Here is a 17,728-nt window from a genome sequence, read left to right as displayed (position 1 = left end):
GGGGTAACTGATTATGGGTAATTGATTATTTCCTTATTAATGTTTTGGGTTCCAGGCATATATGACTTGTGTGGGTGCTGTGTGTATCTTCTTTTTATTTATTTGCTTTCTTTTTTTTTTTTTGTTGTCTCTTGCTTGATTTTGACTTTTTTGTTCTTGGCAAGATATTATATTTGGTTATGATATTATTTGGCTGATGTGATGTGGTTCCCTTGGCATGGATCATGTTTACATTGTTCTATGTATAATACATAAAAAAACATTAAAAAAATAATTAAAAAAAACTCTCCTCTCTGCATCACGACTCAATATGAAGTCATATTAAAGGTATAGTTCACCAAAAAATGAAAATTCTCTCATTTACTCACCCTCATGCCATCCCAGATGTGTATGACTTTCTTTTGCAGAACACAAAAATATATTTTTAGAAGAACATATCAGCTCTGTAGGTCCATTGAATGCAAGTGAATGGAGGCCAGAACTTTGAGGGTCCAAAAAGCAAACAAAGGAAGCATAATAGTAATCCATATAACTCCAGTGGTGTAATCAATGTCTTCAGAAGCTATATGATAGGTGTTAGTAAGAAACGGATCAATATTCAAGTCATTTGTTTTCTGTTATATTGCTTCAGAAGACAAGTTTAAACCACTGAAGTCGCATGTATTACTTTTATGCTGCCTTTATGTGCTTTTAGAGCTTCAAATTTCTGTCCAACATTTACTTTCATTGTATGGACCTACATAGCTGAGATATTGTTCAGCAGAAGAAAGAAAGTCATACACATCTGGGATGGCATGAGGGTGAGTAAATGATGAGAGAATTTTCATTTTTGGGTGAACTATCCCTTTAATATGACTTCATATTTATGCATACAGTATAAAAGTGTCAGGCTTTTTTGGCACATTGTTCGGCACTATCAGGGTCATTAAACATATTACATTTATAAGTATAAGAGGGTTGAGATGTGTCACTCATAATTATATTGTTTGATATGCCCCTGCTCCTAAGTAAGGAACAAAACCTATATCTCTGTCTCACTGAATTGCTCATTATTAAGGCATTCATAATGAGTTGATTTTAATTAAAATTAGTCTCATTGGTCTCACTCATTAAAATAAGACTCTTTGGTCTCCATTCTAGCAATCAAGATTGGTCAGATAATAATATACTGGCTTCTTGAATACAGATAGTACAGAATGGATACCTTTTGATCCACAGCAGGCAAATTTTTCTATCCTCTCGTTTAGCTGATTCAATAAGGATTAGTCCCTTTGACATCCTGTTTATATTCAGAAATCAGATTAGTTCCCACCTTCAGAAAACTATGGTTAATCAGTTTGAGTCAGAGTGTGTGTAGGATATTAATCTAGGATGTTATTACATGATCAGCTGTACAGGCTTTTTTCTTAACCTCCTCCCTCACTTTCACCTCTTTCGGACATCCATTAGTGTGACCTCATCAGTGGGGCCTTTGGTTTGTGTTACCATGACAACAGAGTCAACAGCACCCATGAGTGCACTAAACACTGGTCAGATCAGAGGCAGTTTGCTGGCTAAGGCTGTGGAAAGACTGTGTGTGTGTGTGTGTGTGTGTAAAGGCATGAATGCTTGTGTATGTGGTTCAGTGAGTCACTGTTTGCCTGTGCAGGTGTACATCTTAGGAGAGAGACTTAGTATGTAGTGCACTTTTCTCTTTTCTCCCACTCTTTTTTCTCTTAGTCCCTGTTTTTGTAACAGGAGTATATACTTCGGCACCTTCTCTCTTCGGTCTGCTGGTCAGTTGGCAGGTCCAGGGTCAGCGAGGGGCATGGTGTGCAACACCTCGTCCAGCAGCTGAAGGGCACGGTGCAGATGAACTTCTACCCAGCATGGTGTCTGCTTGATGGTCTGCCGAGGGTAGTCGGGTCCCCAGCCCTTTACAAAACTCAGACGTAAGATACATAGGCGACGCAGGTCATCAACACCTATTCCAGCTGCTGCCGACAGACCTGAGAAATAGAAAGATAAATAGACAGACAGACAAACAGACTGACTCTTGGTCAGTCAGATGGACAGATAGATAGAGAGACAGACAAACAATTAGATTAGGTTTAAGGTCAGAAGTTAGACTCACTAATGGCTGGAGCGATTCCTCCAACACTGCCTGGCCCAGGGATGTTCCCAGCCACTGCTGCAGCCTGTGCAGCTGCAGCTGCCTGTGCAGTCGCTGCTTGCTGCTGCATCTGCCTGTGACACTGTCGAAGATCAAACACCTAGAAAAATAAGATGACATTAATTCACCCGCACTTGGGAAACCCAATCAGAAAATCTAATAAAAGAATGATTTATCAAGGAAACAAACAAAAGATTTACAGAGACAGGTAGCTGTCCTACAACCTCCACTGATACAAGGTTGGCTGATATGTGGGGAAGCTTCTGGTCAGATAAGATTTAACTACAAAACGAAGTAAGCAGTGTGAAGTCATTAGATGCGTACCTTAATGAGGGCTCCAGGGTAGATCTTGTGAACGGCATCCCCTGGTGCTCTCCCTGCCTCTCTGTCCAAGTAGTAACTTTGCACGAAGACAGCATGGTCACTATGGCAACGCATCCACACATCCCCCTCCCCACGGCACTCTAGCTGAACACCTTTACCAATGTGAAGCCTGTTGAGTAGGGTACAGGAGTTAATTAGCTGGCGCCTCTGTGAATCGTTTTCCTACAATTGTTTTTCTCTGCACTATTTGCTTGAACTCTTTGAGACAAACATACAAATACACACAAACGAAACACTCGAGACCAGTGAACAAACACTTACCGTGCCCTTTCGCTGGCATCAGTCCGGTGAACATTGCTAAGCTGCCCCAGACAGAAGCGGTCACCACCCGAAGGGTCCACGTATCCGTCCACCGTCACCACAGGGCAGTTTGCCAATACCTTAAACATCTCCCCGACCTGTACATCCATCTCAAAATAAGAGATTGAGCACCAGAACTCTGGGCCTGCAGGATAAACACAATGACACCTAGGCTTAACTTGCCAGTACAGAGTGTTGTTTATGTAGATCATCGACAACAGACTAAATTTCACAGACTACATCTCAAAGACCGCAAGATCATGCAGATTTACACTACAATATAAGGAAGATAAGACCATTCCTCTCTGAACATGCCACACAACTGCTTGTCCAGTCACTTGTCATAACTAGACTGGACTACTGTAACGCTCTCATTGCAGGCCTCCCTGCATGTGCAATTAGACCCCTGCAAATGATCCAGAATGCAGCAGCAAGTCTGGTCTTTAATGAACCAAAGAGAGCACATGTTACACCACTCCTTGTCTCTCTCCACTGGCTGCCGGTTGATGCACGTTTCAAATTCAAGGCTCTGATGCTGGCATACAGAACAGTCACTGGGTCTGCTCCAGCAAACCTAAAATCATTTATGCAGAGCTACACGCCCAATAGAAGCCTGCGGTCGGCTAAGGAACGTCGCCTTGTTGTACCAACACAAAGAGGCACCAAAACACTTTCCCGGACTTTCAGCTTCATCATACCACGTTGATGGAATGACCTTCCCAACTCCATCCGTGAAGCTGACTCACTCTCTTTCTTCAAAAAACGACTAAAAACACATCTTTTCCATGAGCACTTAACCAGTCATTAAAAATATATATATATATTTTTTTAAATTCCTGTTGCACTTTATTCTGTTTTGAATACTATTCTGATGCTAGTGAAACTTTGTAATATGGCACTTTTCATACCACTGTCTCCTTGAGATGATTTGCTTATGTTTTCCTCTTTTGTAAGTCGCTTTGGATAAAAGCATCTGCCAAATGAATAAATGTAAATGTAAATGTAGATGTGTGCATGTGTGTAGTACCTGGATGGTTGGAGACTGGCTGTGGGTATGAGGCTGGTGTGTGATGCTGAGACCCTGCATAAAAATTACATTAAGTAGAGGGTTAAATGGAAAGACATTTAAAAACACATGTGATAATGAGAAGTATATAGTGATTGAGGTATATTCTGTGCCAATCATGACACAAATATATGTAACAAATTGCCATTATCATCTATATTTTAGAAAAACAGTGCTGACATAACATTAATATTTACATACAGAAGTGGCTGGTATGAGGAGGAGGGGCTTGCTGATGACTCCGCCCATTCTGTTGTGGTCCTGCAGGGGTATAGGAGGCTGTGCTGGTCCCTGTCCAGGTTGTTGCTGAGGAGTTTAAAAACAAAGACACTTAAAGGGATAGTTCACCCAAAAAGGAAAATTCTCTCATCATTTACTCACCCTCATGTCATCTCAAATGTGTATGAATTTCTTTCTTCTGCTGAACACAAATTAAGATTTTTAGAAGAATATCTCAGCTCTGTTGCTCCATTCAATGCAAGGGAATGGTGGCCAAAACTAAGAAGGTCCAAAAAGGACAAACACAGCATAAAATTAATCCATAAGACTCCAGTGGTTTAATCCTTTAGAAGTCTTTAGTAGTGATTTGATAGGAGTGGGTGAGAAACAGATCAATGTTTAAGTCATTTTTTACTATAAATCTCCACCTTTGACCAGCCCAACCAGTAGGTGGCTGAATGTGAAGGTCACTTCCACACCAGAATGTGTAAGTGAAAGTGAAAGTGCAGATTTACAGGAAAGAAAAGGACTTAAATATTTGAACTGTTTCTCACCCAACTCTTTCACACAGCACTTCAGAGGATATGGATTTAGCTACTGGAGTCATATAGATTACTTTTATGCTGCCTTTATGTCCCTTTATGACCTTCAGGCCACCGTTCACTTGTATTGTATGGACCTACAGAGCTGAGATATTCTTCTAAAAATATTTCTTTGTGTTCTGCAGAAGAAAGAATCTGGGATGGCATGAGGGAGTAAATGATGAGAGAATTTAAATTTTTGTCTGAACTAGCCCTTTAATATGACTTCATATTGACTTCATATCAGTTTTTCACTACCTTAAAAATGTAAATTTAGCACAGATAATGAGCAGGCTGGGCTAAAACCATAAATAAGATTGACACAGATAAAACTGCTAAAAAAAAAAAAAAAAAAAAGGGGAACCACTTTCTTGACGATTTCTAAGTACAATCTTACAGTTCAGTCCTTTAGTTTTAAACATTGCCAACCAAAAAAGTTACATCTCTTAATCTACTCAAATTAATACATGACTTGTGTTACACATAGCTAACCAATATTGGCATTATGTTCATGCTGTACAGCCAGAGCAGAACTGGTTACCCCAGCTGAGCCTGGTTTCTCCCAAGGTTTTTTTTTCTTTCTCTACAATTGTGGAGTTTTTGTTCCTTGCCACAGTCACCTTTGGCTTGCTCACTGTACTAATCATATGAAGTAATGCTGAGAATGAACCACAAAGTGCCAACATGAACAAGTGTTACCTTTTGTTGTAAAGTCACAGCATTTTTATTTGTAAAGCTGCTTTGAAACTACAGTAGGTGTATTGTGAAAAGCGCTATACAAACAAAAATGCTGTGACTTCACAACAAAAGGTAACACTTGTTCATGTTGGCACTTTGTGGTTCATTCTCAGCATTACTTCATAAGATTACCCTCATATCTAGCCTTTATAGTGATTAATACTGTAACCTAATATGCACTATAATACTTGTTTAGCTAGCTACTGGTGTACCACATGCACCTTCTTATAATTCCATTTGGTAACAAATGTCTGCAGTAAAATTCATAACTGCACAGATCTGATCCTTAAAAATCAGCTTCTTATTACCCTATATACTTCATAAAGGTGCTCTAAATACTTCATAACACTTCAACTCACTGTGGAATGAGCCTTGTGTCTGGGTGTGCTTTGAGTTGCTGTAGTCGCTTTGGCTGACAGAGGGCTGCTGGGATGAGGACTGGCTGTTGGTGGGTGGGTGACTGTGTGCTGGGGTGGAAGGGGGAGAGCTGGAGGTCAGGGCCCGACCCGCAGGCGAGGCGTTCTGCAGCAGTCCCTCAGAACACTCTGCCTGCATGGACAACCTGGAGGCACTTGCTGTAGAAAGAAAAACAGAGAATAAGCCATAGACAGAGAGGGAATGGGATAGTATGTAATGAGAAGTAATGTAAAGAGTTTTACGGTTTGAATATGATTATTATGTCATCACTGGTCTGCAATAAAAACACTTACAATGGCCCAGTTCGGTCAGTTTGGTTACACTAATGTGTTTTTCTTTTGTATTTGTTTTATTACAATATTAGAATAGTGTTGATAGACTTGATCAAGCCTTGATGGACTTACAGGGTGGGGAGAGGGGCAGGCTGGGGTAGAGAGTGACTGAGGGAGTGGTCCGCTGGGGTGGCTCTGGAGACAGCAGTCTAAGCGGGCGGCTGTAGTGATCTGGTGGATGGTGGTCTTGCTGTAGGTTCATACACGATGGACCCTCCATCTGGATGCAGTCATGAATGTGTTCCTCTTTTATCAGCCTGCCTGAGGGATGACAACAACTGTCAAAACACCTCTGAGCTCCTCTCCAAACTCCTGTTCCTGTTTATCTCTCTCACTGCAAGGCGAGTCCTTGCATGTCTCAATCTGACACATTTTATGGCCGTCTCTCTCTGATTAAAGGCTGGGTGCCAGCAGCATAGCGATCAGGGCCCTCAGTGATTAGCCCAGATAAATACCTGAGACATTCTTTCACATGTGGAGAAGAAAGATATGAAGATGGAATACAAGCACTAATGTCCCCCGCTATCCAGAGTTACAGAGCACCACTCACCTGTGTTTGGCAAACTGAACCCCACTGCAAGAAGAGAAGAAAGAAAAATATAGTCAAATATTCGCAGCACACTGCATTACCAAATACAGCATTCTTGACCAATGAATTTCCATGATTTTTCTATGACTATTTTAAAGCCAAGCATTACTAGAAAAATATATATATACATTAGAAAAATGTCCATAACTTTCTAGGATTTTGTAAATTTCCATGACTTTTCGAAGCCTGAAAATGACATTTTAAAAATTACTTATAACTTAATGGTTTTCCATGACCATGGGAACTAAAAATAAAATCGCCAAAATACCAATATAGTTATAGAATCATGCTCAACAGTTGATATGGACTCTTGTAATACATGTCCTTGATCAAAATATTTTTACTGTTAAAACTGTAATAGTAAGTGTTCAAAAACATAGTCGAATAAGTCAGGCAGAAGTTTTATTTCAATAGCTATCTGTGTATTTTTAAAAAGAGATATACAAACACACATACGCACCAATTCCAGGTGATACCACACGCTCATAGTGGTAGGGGTTCACGCACACGTTATCGTACTTCAGATCAAATGCATACTGACAAAACTTGACATGCTTCAGTTCATTCTTGTGGAGATCCGGCCATCGCCATAGACGAGCATATATGACATGAGGGAAACCCTTCCGTCCAGCCACCTGAGGAGCAAAGACAACACCTGATGTTAACAATAGTGGTCGACCGATATATTGGCGAGGCCGATATATCGGCCAATATTCTGACTTTTTTCCATTATCGGCTGATAAATTTTCCCGTTTGGCCAATTTGTTTCTTGAGGGTGCCAAAAATCACCTGCTTGCATGTGAAGCGACCAAGACATGTAAACGTCCAGTCATGGTTCGTTTTGTTGTTATGTGCATTGTGTTACTACAATAACAGACCGGTGTACAACACAGTTTTATTTAAACAGTCCGCATATCAGAGCCTGATGCATTTGAGCTCATAATGTTAAAGTAGGGCTGTTCAATTGCAGAAATTTGGGAATCGACTCAGATTCAGATTCTTGGTTTTGAAATAGATTCCAAGAGTCGATTCCAGACTCATATTTTCAATTCCGAAAAAAAACGGGATGTAAAGTTAAATCTCATAATAAACAGCTCACTAAGCATTCTTTGCACTATTTATAATAGCATGAATGACATTTACTATTAATAGGTCCATTCTAAAATTAAATCATAATTTTGCACATACCAAAGCACGATGCTTCAATCCTATGAGATAAATCTGAGGGAAGTTTGAGTAGATGCGCCTGTATTTCGAACAACTGCAAATAATCTCAAAAGCACCATTTACTGTAACCTACATCAAAATTGTCTGTTTCCACTCATGAGTTCTTGTTTAGAAATAGGTTTATATTAGAATGTACAGTAACTGTCCACTACCTTTTGTACACTGAATAAAATGTCCAAACATACACTTCAGCTTTATTTAAAAATCCTTGTTGTACTGGTTTATTTCATACAATTTTAAAAATATATATTTTATAATGTGTATTTAAATTTTTTATTTTTGAATTCGATGTCATAAAATAATTTTAATGTAATTGTGTAAAATGTAGACTAATAAAAAAAATATATGTGTACGTTTTAAAACACTGTAAAAATGTCCAGAACGAGTAGAGAAGCGTTACATTCTCACTTTTATAAGTGCAGCACATTGATCATTTAAACTTTAACATACCGATTTATTGATGTGAACTGGGAAGCTAACTCAGCTCTGACATCTCATTAATGCAGACTTGTGTTGTAACATCGGGGAAATTATTTTTTGCCACTTTGCTGTCACAAATTTGGCATGTTACTTGATTTTAATCCAAAGTGAAAATACCGGCAAACAATACAGTCAGGTTGATGATCGTTAAGATGCAACCATTTTATAATTCTTTTGTAAACTGTTTTAGTGCTGTTAGACTTATGAAATGTGTAGTAGTTCAGTGGTCGAGGAAATAAACACAGACAAAATATATCAACCGATTTCCCCTAAAGGAATCGATTCCCAGCCCTATGTTAAAGTGCTCGAATGTTTCATTCTCCCTCTCTTTCCTCAACAGTTCCCTGTAACCTTTAACTGTCTGGTCTAATGATAAAAAGGCAAATAGCCTATAAATAAAACATATATACCGTCTGCAAATATGCAGATATCTCGTTCAAACCGATGTAATTCACGAAAACCCAGTGTTCCCTATCTGTCACTCACTCGACGTTGTGTCGATGTAGTGACACTAGGGGTCACCCTTGGGAGCCCGAGACACCTCTGGTCTTTGATAAAGGCCAGTGAAAATTGGCGAGTGGTATTTGCATGCCACTCCCCCGGACATATGGGTATAAAAGCAGCTGGTATGCAACCACTCATTCAGATTTCATTTTCAGAGCCGAACGATCATGCTCATTCAGCTGAATTCTACTGTTCATTCACCTCTGCTGGATCTGACGGCACATTTCAGCAGCTTCTCCCTCCTCTGCACTGGTGCACTGCAGAGAACGCCCCTGTGTGCTTCGGCAGAAAACAAGAGAGTATATTTTCTGAAAGAGCTTTTTTCCTCTAAAAGAGTATATATTTCTCTAAAAGAGCGGCACACACGGGACGTCTTTTTAAAGACGCGTCTTTTTAAAGATGCCTTTCCGATTGTGTGTTATTCCTGGTTGCGGTCATTATCTCTCAACTTCGGATGGTCATGATCGCTGTCTGGGCGCGACCCACATGGAGGCAGTGTTTGTGGATGGTTCATGTTCTCACTGCGAGAACATGACCATGGCAACGATGCGGTCGTGGCTCCCCGCCTCGGTCCTTTTACCTATGGGTATGAGGCCAGCGCGGCTAGCACTGGGGGCGATTTGGGGACCCCAACGGGATCGTCTCTGCCGGGTATCCCCCCATGGACCTCCCATTCCCCAGCACGCTCATCTGCCCCAATCGGGCTTCTGGATGAGTTCGCTGGCTCGTCTCATGAGCTCTCGAGCGCAGCATCGGAGAGCGGGCTTGTCCAGTCGGACACAGAAGCCTCAGCTGGGCTTCCCCCTTGGGGACGATTGCCCAGTCACAGGCTGATGCCGAAATGATGGACATGCTTTCCCAGGCGGCCGCAAGCGTCGGGTTAGAGTGGAACCCTCTGCTCTCCCCTGAACCCTCGCGGCTTGATGATTGGTTCCTGGGCTTGCGGCGCCACTCAAAGCAGCCACGCCCCGCTCCAGTGCCATTCTTCCTGGAAGTGCATGAGGAGCTGATGAAATCATGGGAGGCACCTTTTACTGCCCGGCCCCAAATCCGCAGTTCCGCCGCTCTCACTACCCTCGATGGCAGGGCAGCCAGGGGCTATACGGCGATTCCCCCGGTGGATCAGCCGAGCTTAAGGCACTCTCCTTGAAGACTGCCCTCCTGACTGCACTCACTTCCATCAAGAGGGTAGGAGACTTGCAAGCGTTCTCTGTCAGCGAAACGTGGCTGGAGTTCGGTCCGGGTTACTCTCACGTGATCCTGAGACCCCGACCGGGCTATGTGACCAAGGTTCCCACCACCCCTTTTGGGGACCTGGTGGTGAACCTGCAAGCGCTGCCCCAGGAGGAGATAGACCCAGGCCTGTCGTTGCTGTGTCCGGTGCGCACTTTACGCATCTATTTGGATCGCACGCAGAGCTTTAGAATCTCTAAGCAGCTCTTTGTCTGCTTTGGTGCACAGTGGAAAGGAAGCGCTGTCTCCAAGCAGAGGATCGCCCACTGGCTCATTGACGCCATAACTATGGCATATTACGCCCAGGACATGCCGCCCCTGGTAGGGCTACGAGCCCATTCTACCAGGGGCATAGTGGCTTCCTGGGCCCTGGCCAGGGGTGCATCTCTAACAGACATTTGCAGAGCAGTGGGCTGGGCAACACCCAACACCTTTGCAAGGTTCTACAACCTCCGGGTGGAACCGGTTTCATCCCAGGTAGTGGCACACAACACAAGCGGATAAGCCTGGGATAGCCGGCCGGGTGTATCGCTTGCACATAGCGCCTTCCACCTCCTTTTGAGCTGAAGACGTGCGCCATTAATTCCCAGTAGTGTTCACAAGTTTTGTTCCCTGGTTGACTTCCTCCGAACCCTGTGGCAGTCGAGTTTTCGGAGAGACTCGCTGCCGGCCCAGTACACATGCTAACTAAGAGTCCTGTTCTGGGGTAGGTGCTCTGCATGTGGCGGTTCCCTGTAAGGCTAACCCCATGTGATAGATATATCTTCCGCTAATTCATTTCCCTGTTGGCAAACTGCGTCTTCCTTGGGTAGAGCCCCTCTGCCCCAGTCTCCATGTTTGTATTAACTCCTCCGCCATTGGGTAGGATCTACCTTGAAGACTCTCCACATGGTTGGAAAGACCATGTGATGTATTCTTCCACTTAAATACCCCCCCCCCCTTGGGCGAGGTGTGGTCTCTGCGGTGTCTTCCCCTTGGGAGGGACACCCCCCGACTAGACCTGGCGGCCCAGTCGGATAATCCCCCTTCTTTTTTAGGGAGTGGAAAAAAGAGAAGGGGAAAAGAGGCCACGACTGGGTTAAGCCTGTCTCTATCTCTTGGGTAGTCGACTTGTCCCCAAAGGGCCGTTCAACACTCATAACTATGTTGGGGGAGGTTACGTGTCGACCTGGTGTGCTGGCTATGAGGCACACAGTAGTCTGCCCACCACACAACGCCAGTTCATGTAACACAGTTCAGCCAATTGTGGCATTTCATATAGGGACCCCTAGTGTCACTACATCAACACAACATCGAGTGAGTGACAGATAGGGAATGTCATGGTTACTTGTGTAACCTCCGTTCCCTGATGGAGGGAACGAGACGTTGTGTCCCTCCTGCCACAACGCTGATCTACCCGCTGAAATGGCCGGACCTTATATCGGCTCCTCAGCATAAAACCTGAATGAGTGGTTGCATACCAGCTCCTTTTATACCCGTATGTCCGGGGGAGTGGCATGCAAATACCACTCGCCAATTTTCATTGGCCTTTTATCAAAGACCAGAGGTGTCTCGGGCTCCCAAGAGTGACCCCTAGTGTCACTACATCGACACAACGTCTTGTTCCCTCCATCAGGGAACGGAGGTTACACAAGTAACCATGATGTTTTATTCCCGTCGAGCACTTATCTAATATCTTCCTCTGAGGCACGTATTCTATCAGCCAGAATCAAAACTTCAGGACGTTCTTCTGTGACAATCCAAAGAAGCGATCCAGGCCGTTTAAACTGTCAGGAGATTGAGGCTCACATGTGAGTGCAACTTTTAAGGCTGCATCCGAAACCAGAAAAAGGCTGCCTCCGGAGGCTGTATACGGAGGTATGATGAAAATAAGGTGCTTTTCAAACTGTTCGGAGACCAGTTTCCATAAGAGTTCCATTAATTCAAAACAGCTGTTAGTTAGGCCATTAACTGATCAGGCAGCAAGGTAGCAAGTCAGCTGCCTACGTTTTCTGATGCAGCCCAAGTTAAAAGCGCTTTGTGTGCTATAAGTAAATGTCTTATTCAAAATGTACTGTATGTACAATTGGTTTGATTCGGTATTTTTTGAGTAAATGTGATTGATAATGCGCACATGCCATCCATGGTTGCTGGACTACTGTGTGTACTGTTATTTCCTTCTTCCTAATATATTAACAATTTCTTCATGTGCAAATAAGTAACTAAAATTTGATGACTAAACAGAAATCTTAAGAAACTGCTATCTACCATTTAAAATACAATATTATTTGTTAGTTTTGTGTGAAATTGAGTAAATATAGTGCTAAATAAGAGTTTCTTAATTTTTTTTAGAAATGTTATGTTTGATATTTACTATATTAAATTGTGTGATATATCAGCATTGTATCAGCCTATCGACCACCCTGCTCTCTGGATATCGGCATCAGCCATTAAAAAACCCATATCGGTGGACCACTAGTTAACATACAAAAATATTGTCTCAGGGCTCAGTATTATAAACAATAAATTAGAATTCAACATACTTCTTGTTGCAGCTCCACAACAAGTTTTGTGATTACTGAACATCTAGTGATTACAGAAAATATAAAAATCTCACAGAAAAGGGTAAAGAATAATCAAAGTCACATGGCCGATATGAACTTTTTTTAATGGTCAATGTCTAAAGAGCAAATTGGCCAATGACAGATACAATGCAGATATATAAAAAACAACTTGATGATATAGCAAATGTGATGTAAACAAATTTACTGATCTTAAATGAACACTTAATTACACAATATTTACTAGGTTTACACAATATACAGTATATCTAAGTTCAGCAGCCGGTTGGAATCCACACCTTAAATTAAGAAAATCCTTTGTGACAACAGCCCTATATTAATAAATAAGGGTTTTCTTAACTTAAAGGGAAAGTTCACCCAAAAATGAAAATTCTCTCATGAAAGTTTACTCACTCTCATGGCATCCCAAATGTTTATGACTTTCTTTCATCTGCTGAAAACAAACAAAGATTTTTAGAAAAATATTTCAGCTTTGTAGGTCCATACAATGCAAGTGAATGGGTGCCAAAATTTTGAAGCTCCAAAATCCACATATCCATAAGAGCAACTTAAAAGTACTCAAGATGACTCTGGTGGTTAAATCCATATCTTCTAAAGCGATATGGTAGGTGTGGGTGAGAAAAAGATCAATATTTAAGTCCTTTTTCCTTCACTTTCACTTACTTCTTCTGTTTTTGGTGATTCACATTATTTGTGCATATGGCCCCCAAATGGGCAAATAAAAATATGATAAAAAAATTATTTAAATATTGATGTGTTTCTCACCCACACCTATCATATCATGTCTGAACACATGGATTTAACCACTGGAGTCATATGGATTACTTTTATGCTGCCTTTATGTGGATTTTGGAGCTTCAGAATTTTGGCACCCATTCACTCTCATTGTATGGACCTACAGACCTGAAATATTCTTAATAAAATCTTCATTTGTGTTCTGTAGAAGAAAGAAAGTCATACACATCTGGGATGCCAGGAGGGTGAGTAAATGATGAGAAAATTTAAATTTTTGGGTGAACTATCCCTTTAAGGTGTTCGTTGCAACTAGGCTCAGAACCTAATCAAGTCACAGCAAGCTCATGTGTGAATCAGTGATTAAAAAGTTTTAATAGTATTACATCACACACAAACACACAGAAAGTGTGAGTTACAATGGACAGGAGTCTGAGAAAGAGAATGAGTGATATCAGAGAAGGAGAGCAGACAAAAAGGAGTACAGAACAGAAATTTTCTCTGCTGTCAGACCATCTTCTCTAAATCATGAGTGAGTGGCGACACGCTGTGACCTCATTTGCTATTGGAATAAATTACAATTCTCCAGCCAGGAAACTGACCTTCCTGAGCAAGTCAAAGCAGAGACAGTCAGACAGAGCTGATCTAACCCATTTCATTTGACAAATTCACACAAAGAGAAAGACAGTATTAAACTCAAAACAACATATTTCTACACTTTCAAACTCGACGTTTCGAGTGGTGTGGCACAGGCAATTTAGAGCATATGTGTACAGACACTTGCATTCATTCCAAATTTTAAAAAATGCTGAATAAATGTCCTTGAACACATCGCACTCATGCTTCAAATACTGACACAGTCATCTCTCTCCCACATACACAGACTGCGAGACAGACAGGCTTAAGCTTAACCCCGCCCCTTTCCTGTGTTGCAGACAAAACAACCCTTCCTCGCCCTCCACCCCCCTCTCCCTGTCTACAGCTGGGGGAAGGGAATGCTGTCTCTCTCTCTCTCTCTATCTCTCTCTCTCTCTCTCTATGGGCCTCTCCTCTCTCTGAAATCATGAGATGACTATTTTGGGAGAAAAGATTTTCATGTTTACCTCATCACTCACACCTTTATTTTCTTCCCCTGATGATTATAAATACCTCAGTGGTTAAAGCCTCCCAGACATTTAGTCATAAATGTGAAAGTCATCATATTACAAAATGACATACAGTATTGAGAGTTATACATTATGCACTGTATATTTGTCATAAAAAAATGTACGCATGCCATTTGTGTTCACTGTATAACTGTAACATTTAACTATGTTAGATCCTTCATCAAAAATGGGCTGCTCGCCTGCTCTTTAAAATTTATTAGCACTTAAATGACAAGACTGTATAACCTCTGTCATGGAGGCGGGCACCTCTATGAAAAATAAGCAGTGTCTGTTTTTTTTAATTTTCTTTAATTTACAGTAGACATGTAATTAATGCAGGCATGTGGGAGCTTTTTTCAATTGTTTAATCAATATTGTTTATGTTCAGGTTGAGTTGAAGTAAGGAATTGGCCGCACACCCTGTTTACATTGTCAGTCACATTTAGAAAAATGATTAACATTAAGAAATGATAGGGCTTTTTCAGAAAAACAGCCAGTTAGTGTGCAAGCTGATACCTAGAGCCTGGTGTACAATGCATTACATCCTTGTGCAGTGTGAGACAGCAAGACTATGGGACTGACATGGATGTTCACAATAAAAACTAAACCAGTGTGGACTTACAGATGACAAATGTGAAACAGATTTTCACTGATACGATTAATCTGTATTAAAAAACATGTTGGCTGCTAATGCTCAGACCTGCAAACGCCCATCCAGTGTTCTCTGTATGGTGACGCACTTGCTTGGATGAACTCCATTTGTTGTGATCGCAGTGATGAGGGAGTCAAGCTCATCTCTCTTCTCTTTGAGTTTCTTCACCAGGCTTTCAATGGCACGTTTGGCAAAGCTCTCATTCTCTCCTCCCTGGCGGTGACACATCAGACTGTGAACGATGTTTAAACACGCATCACTGCTGCTGGGGGCATTCACTGACATTCTGCTCCCACTATTTTGAGAGAAAAGGAGAAAGGGATGATCTTTGAGTATGAATGTCATTGCATTAGATAATAAACGATCAAACCAAGTGGCATGTATTTAAAAAAAACAAATGAAAAAATAAACAACACAAGAAAGCACATGTTTAAAGCAAAACATTTCACAAAAAGTTATTTGTTATGTTATAAAGGGAAGGTTAACCCAAAAATGAAAATTCTCGCATCATTTACTCACCCTCATGTCATCCCTGATGTGTAAAACTTTCTTTCCTCTGCAGAACACAAACTAAGATTTTTAGAAGAATATCTCAGGTCTGTAGGTCCATGCAATGTAAGTGAATGATGACCAAATCTTTGAAGCCCCAAAAAGCACATAAAGGCAGCATAAAAGTAATCCATAAGACTCCAGGGGTTTAATCCATATTCTGAAGTGATCCAATTGGTTTTGGGTGAGAACGGACCAAAATATAACTCAGTTTTCAATATAAATCTTGATATCAGCAGTCTCCTTGGCGATCAAGATTTCAAGCTTTCTAGCACCATCTAGAGCTCTGCACATGCGTCAAGCCCTTGGAAGTGTAATCGAGCTTGAAAGGATGATCATGCCTAGTGACTGTAATGGCAAGATGTACAATGAAAAAGGAGTTACATTTTGGTCTGTTCTCACCCAAAATCGATTAAATTGCTTCAGAAGACATTGATGAAACCCCTGGTGTTTTATGGATTACTTTTATGCTGCCTTTTTGTGCTTTTAAGAGCTTCATAGTTTTGGTACCCATTCACTTGTATTGTGAGGACCAACAGAGCTGAAATATTTTGTTGGTTTTTGTTCTGCAGAAGAAAGAAAGTCATACAAATCTGGAATGGTATGAGGGTGAGTAAATAATGAGAGAATTTTCATATATTCCTTTAAACTATACAACAAGCTAAGATATACCTTTAAAAAATAAAACAAAGTATTTTTGACACTTTCTGGTTGTCAAAGTTTTGTAATAGCAAAAATGTTTAAAAAAAAATTAAGTTATTTCTGAGACAAGGTCTAGGATAATTTGTTTGCAGATGCCACTTTGTTTGAAATTTTGTCGGGTCACTGTACAGTTTCACAGCAATATCAGAACTGGGCCATACCTTCAGACTGCCATTGTCGCACAGGTGATATTGAGAGTAATAAGCAGTTAAAAAGAAACTAATCTTAAAAAAAAATTAAAAAATAAAAATACAGACAAAATCAATCATATTTTTTATTAACTATCATATCATATCACCATAATGGAAGTGTCTTTAGGACAGTTCTTAGCCCCACTATGAAAGACTGAACATGTGGGTGTTCTGTCCTGAGCTTCATGACTTTAATGTTGAATTGAGGTAGTCAGGGAATCGGCGAACTTCCTGATTCAACCAGTTATTTATTCTGTCTCATTATAAGGCAGTATATAGTTACGCACACAATTATTAACGACAAAAATACATGACAAGACATACTACAAAGCATGTTTACACAAGTGATTAAAAAGAGTACTTACAAGTTAGTTAGGTGTCACGTGCGTATTCTTCTTTTTCTGTACTTCGGCTGTGCGTCTGCCTGACTCCCTCTCTACGTGCTCACTCATCCTGCTCCCGAGACGGAGAGGGGGAGAGATAGAGAGGGCGGTATGGGCCGTTCACACCAAATGTGTTGTTCCATCCGTCTGTGCCGTTTTTCATTTGTTTTTCTATGTAAACATGCGCGAGACTGACGTCTTATATGCTGCGTCGCGTCTGTTTTTGTTTCAGTGTCCTGTGCAGGAGCGCCGCGTTTTAAATCGGCATGTCAAGTAAAAAACATTTGAATATTAATAGAACATTTCACCCAAAAAATGAAAAATCATGCCATCCCAGATGTGTATGACATTCTTTCTTCTGCTGAACACAAACAAAGATATTTAAAATAATACAGTTGAAGTCAGAAGTTTACATACACTTAGGTTGAAGTCATTAAAACTAATGTTTTAACAACTCCACAGATTTAATATTAACAAACTATAGTTTTGGCAAGTCCTTTAGGACATCAAGCTACTTTGTGCATGACACAATCAATTTTCCAACAATTGTTTACAGACAGATTGTTTCACTTTTAATTGACTATATCACAA

The 17,728-nt window shown here is 41.0% G+C and overlaps 1 protein-coding gene across 1 annotated transcript; it reads right to left on the bottom strand.

Annotated features, from left to right (window-relative positions):
* Window positions 1-723: 723 nt before the first annotated feature.
* On the bottom strand, window positions 724-17,217 carry LOC127452762 (mothers against decapentaplegic homolog 4-like). Its single transcript, XM_051718457.1, has 12 exons — window positions 17,120-17,217; window positions 15,361-15,607; window positions 7,239-7,413; window positions 6,740-6,763; window positions 6,262-6,450; window positions 5,800-6,015; window positions 4,104-4,208; window positions 3,864-3,917; window positions 2,798-2,981; window positions 2,477-2,645; window positions 2,114-2,252; window positions 724-1,988 (listed from the first exon to the last, which is right to left on the bottom strand). Exons 2-12 carry the CDS (start codon window positions 15,595-15,597, stop codon window positions 1,777-1,779), a joined length of 1,704 nt encoding a protein of 567 aa, XP_051574417.1. The 5' UTR covers window positions 15,598-15,607; window positions 17,120-17,217; the 3' UTR covers window positions 724-1,776.
* Window positions 17,218-17,728: the final 511 nt, after the last annotated feature.

The sequence above is a fragment of the Myxocyprinus asiaticus genome, chromosome 15, assembly GCF_019703515.2.
Source record: "Myxocyprinus asiaticus isolate MX2 ecotype Aquarium Trade chromosome 15, UBuf_Myxa_2, whole genome shotgun sequence".
In the NCBI taxonomy this organism is placed as follows: Eukaryota; Metazoa; Chordata; class Actinopteri; order Cypriniformes; family Catostomidae; genus Myxocyprinus; species Myxocyprinus asiaticus.
Note: the sequence above shows the minus strand (reverse complement) of the source record. Positions and strands in the feature narration are given on the sequence as shown.

Bases quoted from the DNA above. Each gene is read 5' to 3' on its own strand.
- LOC127452762 (XM_051718457.1), bottom strand. From the start codon at position 15,597: ATGTCAGTGAATGCCCCCAGCAGCAGTGATGCGTGTTTAAACATCGTT. The intron at 4,209-5,799 runs GTGAGTTGAAGT...TAAACTCCTCAG, and splicing joins GACACAAGGCTCATTCCACA to CAACAACCTGGACAGGGACC. The intron at 3,918-4,103 runs GTATGTAAATAT...ATTTTTATGCAG, and splicing joins TCCTCATACCAGCCACTTCT to GGTCTCAGCATCACACACCA.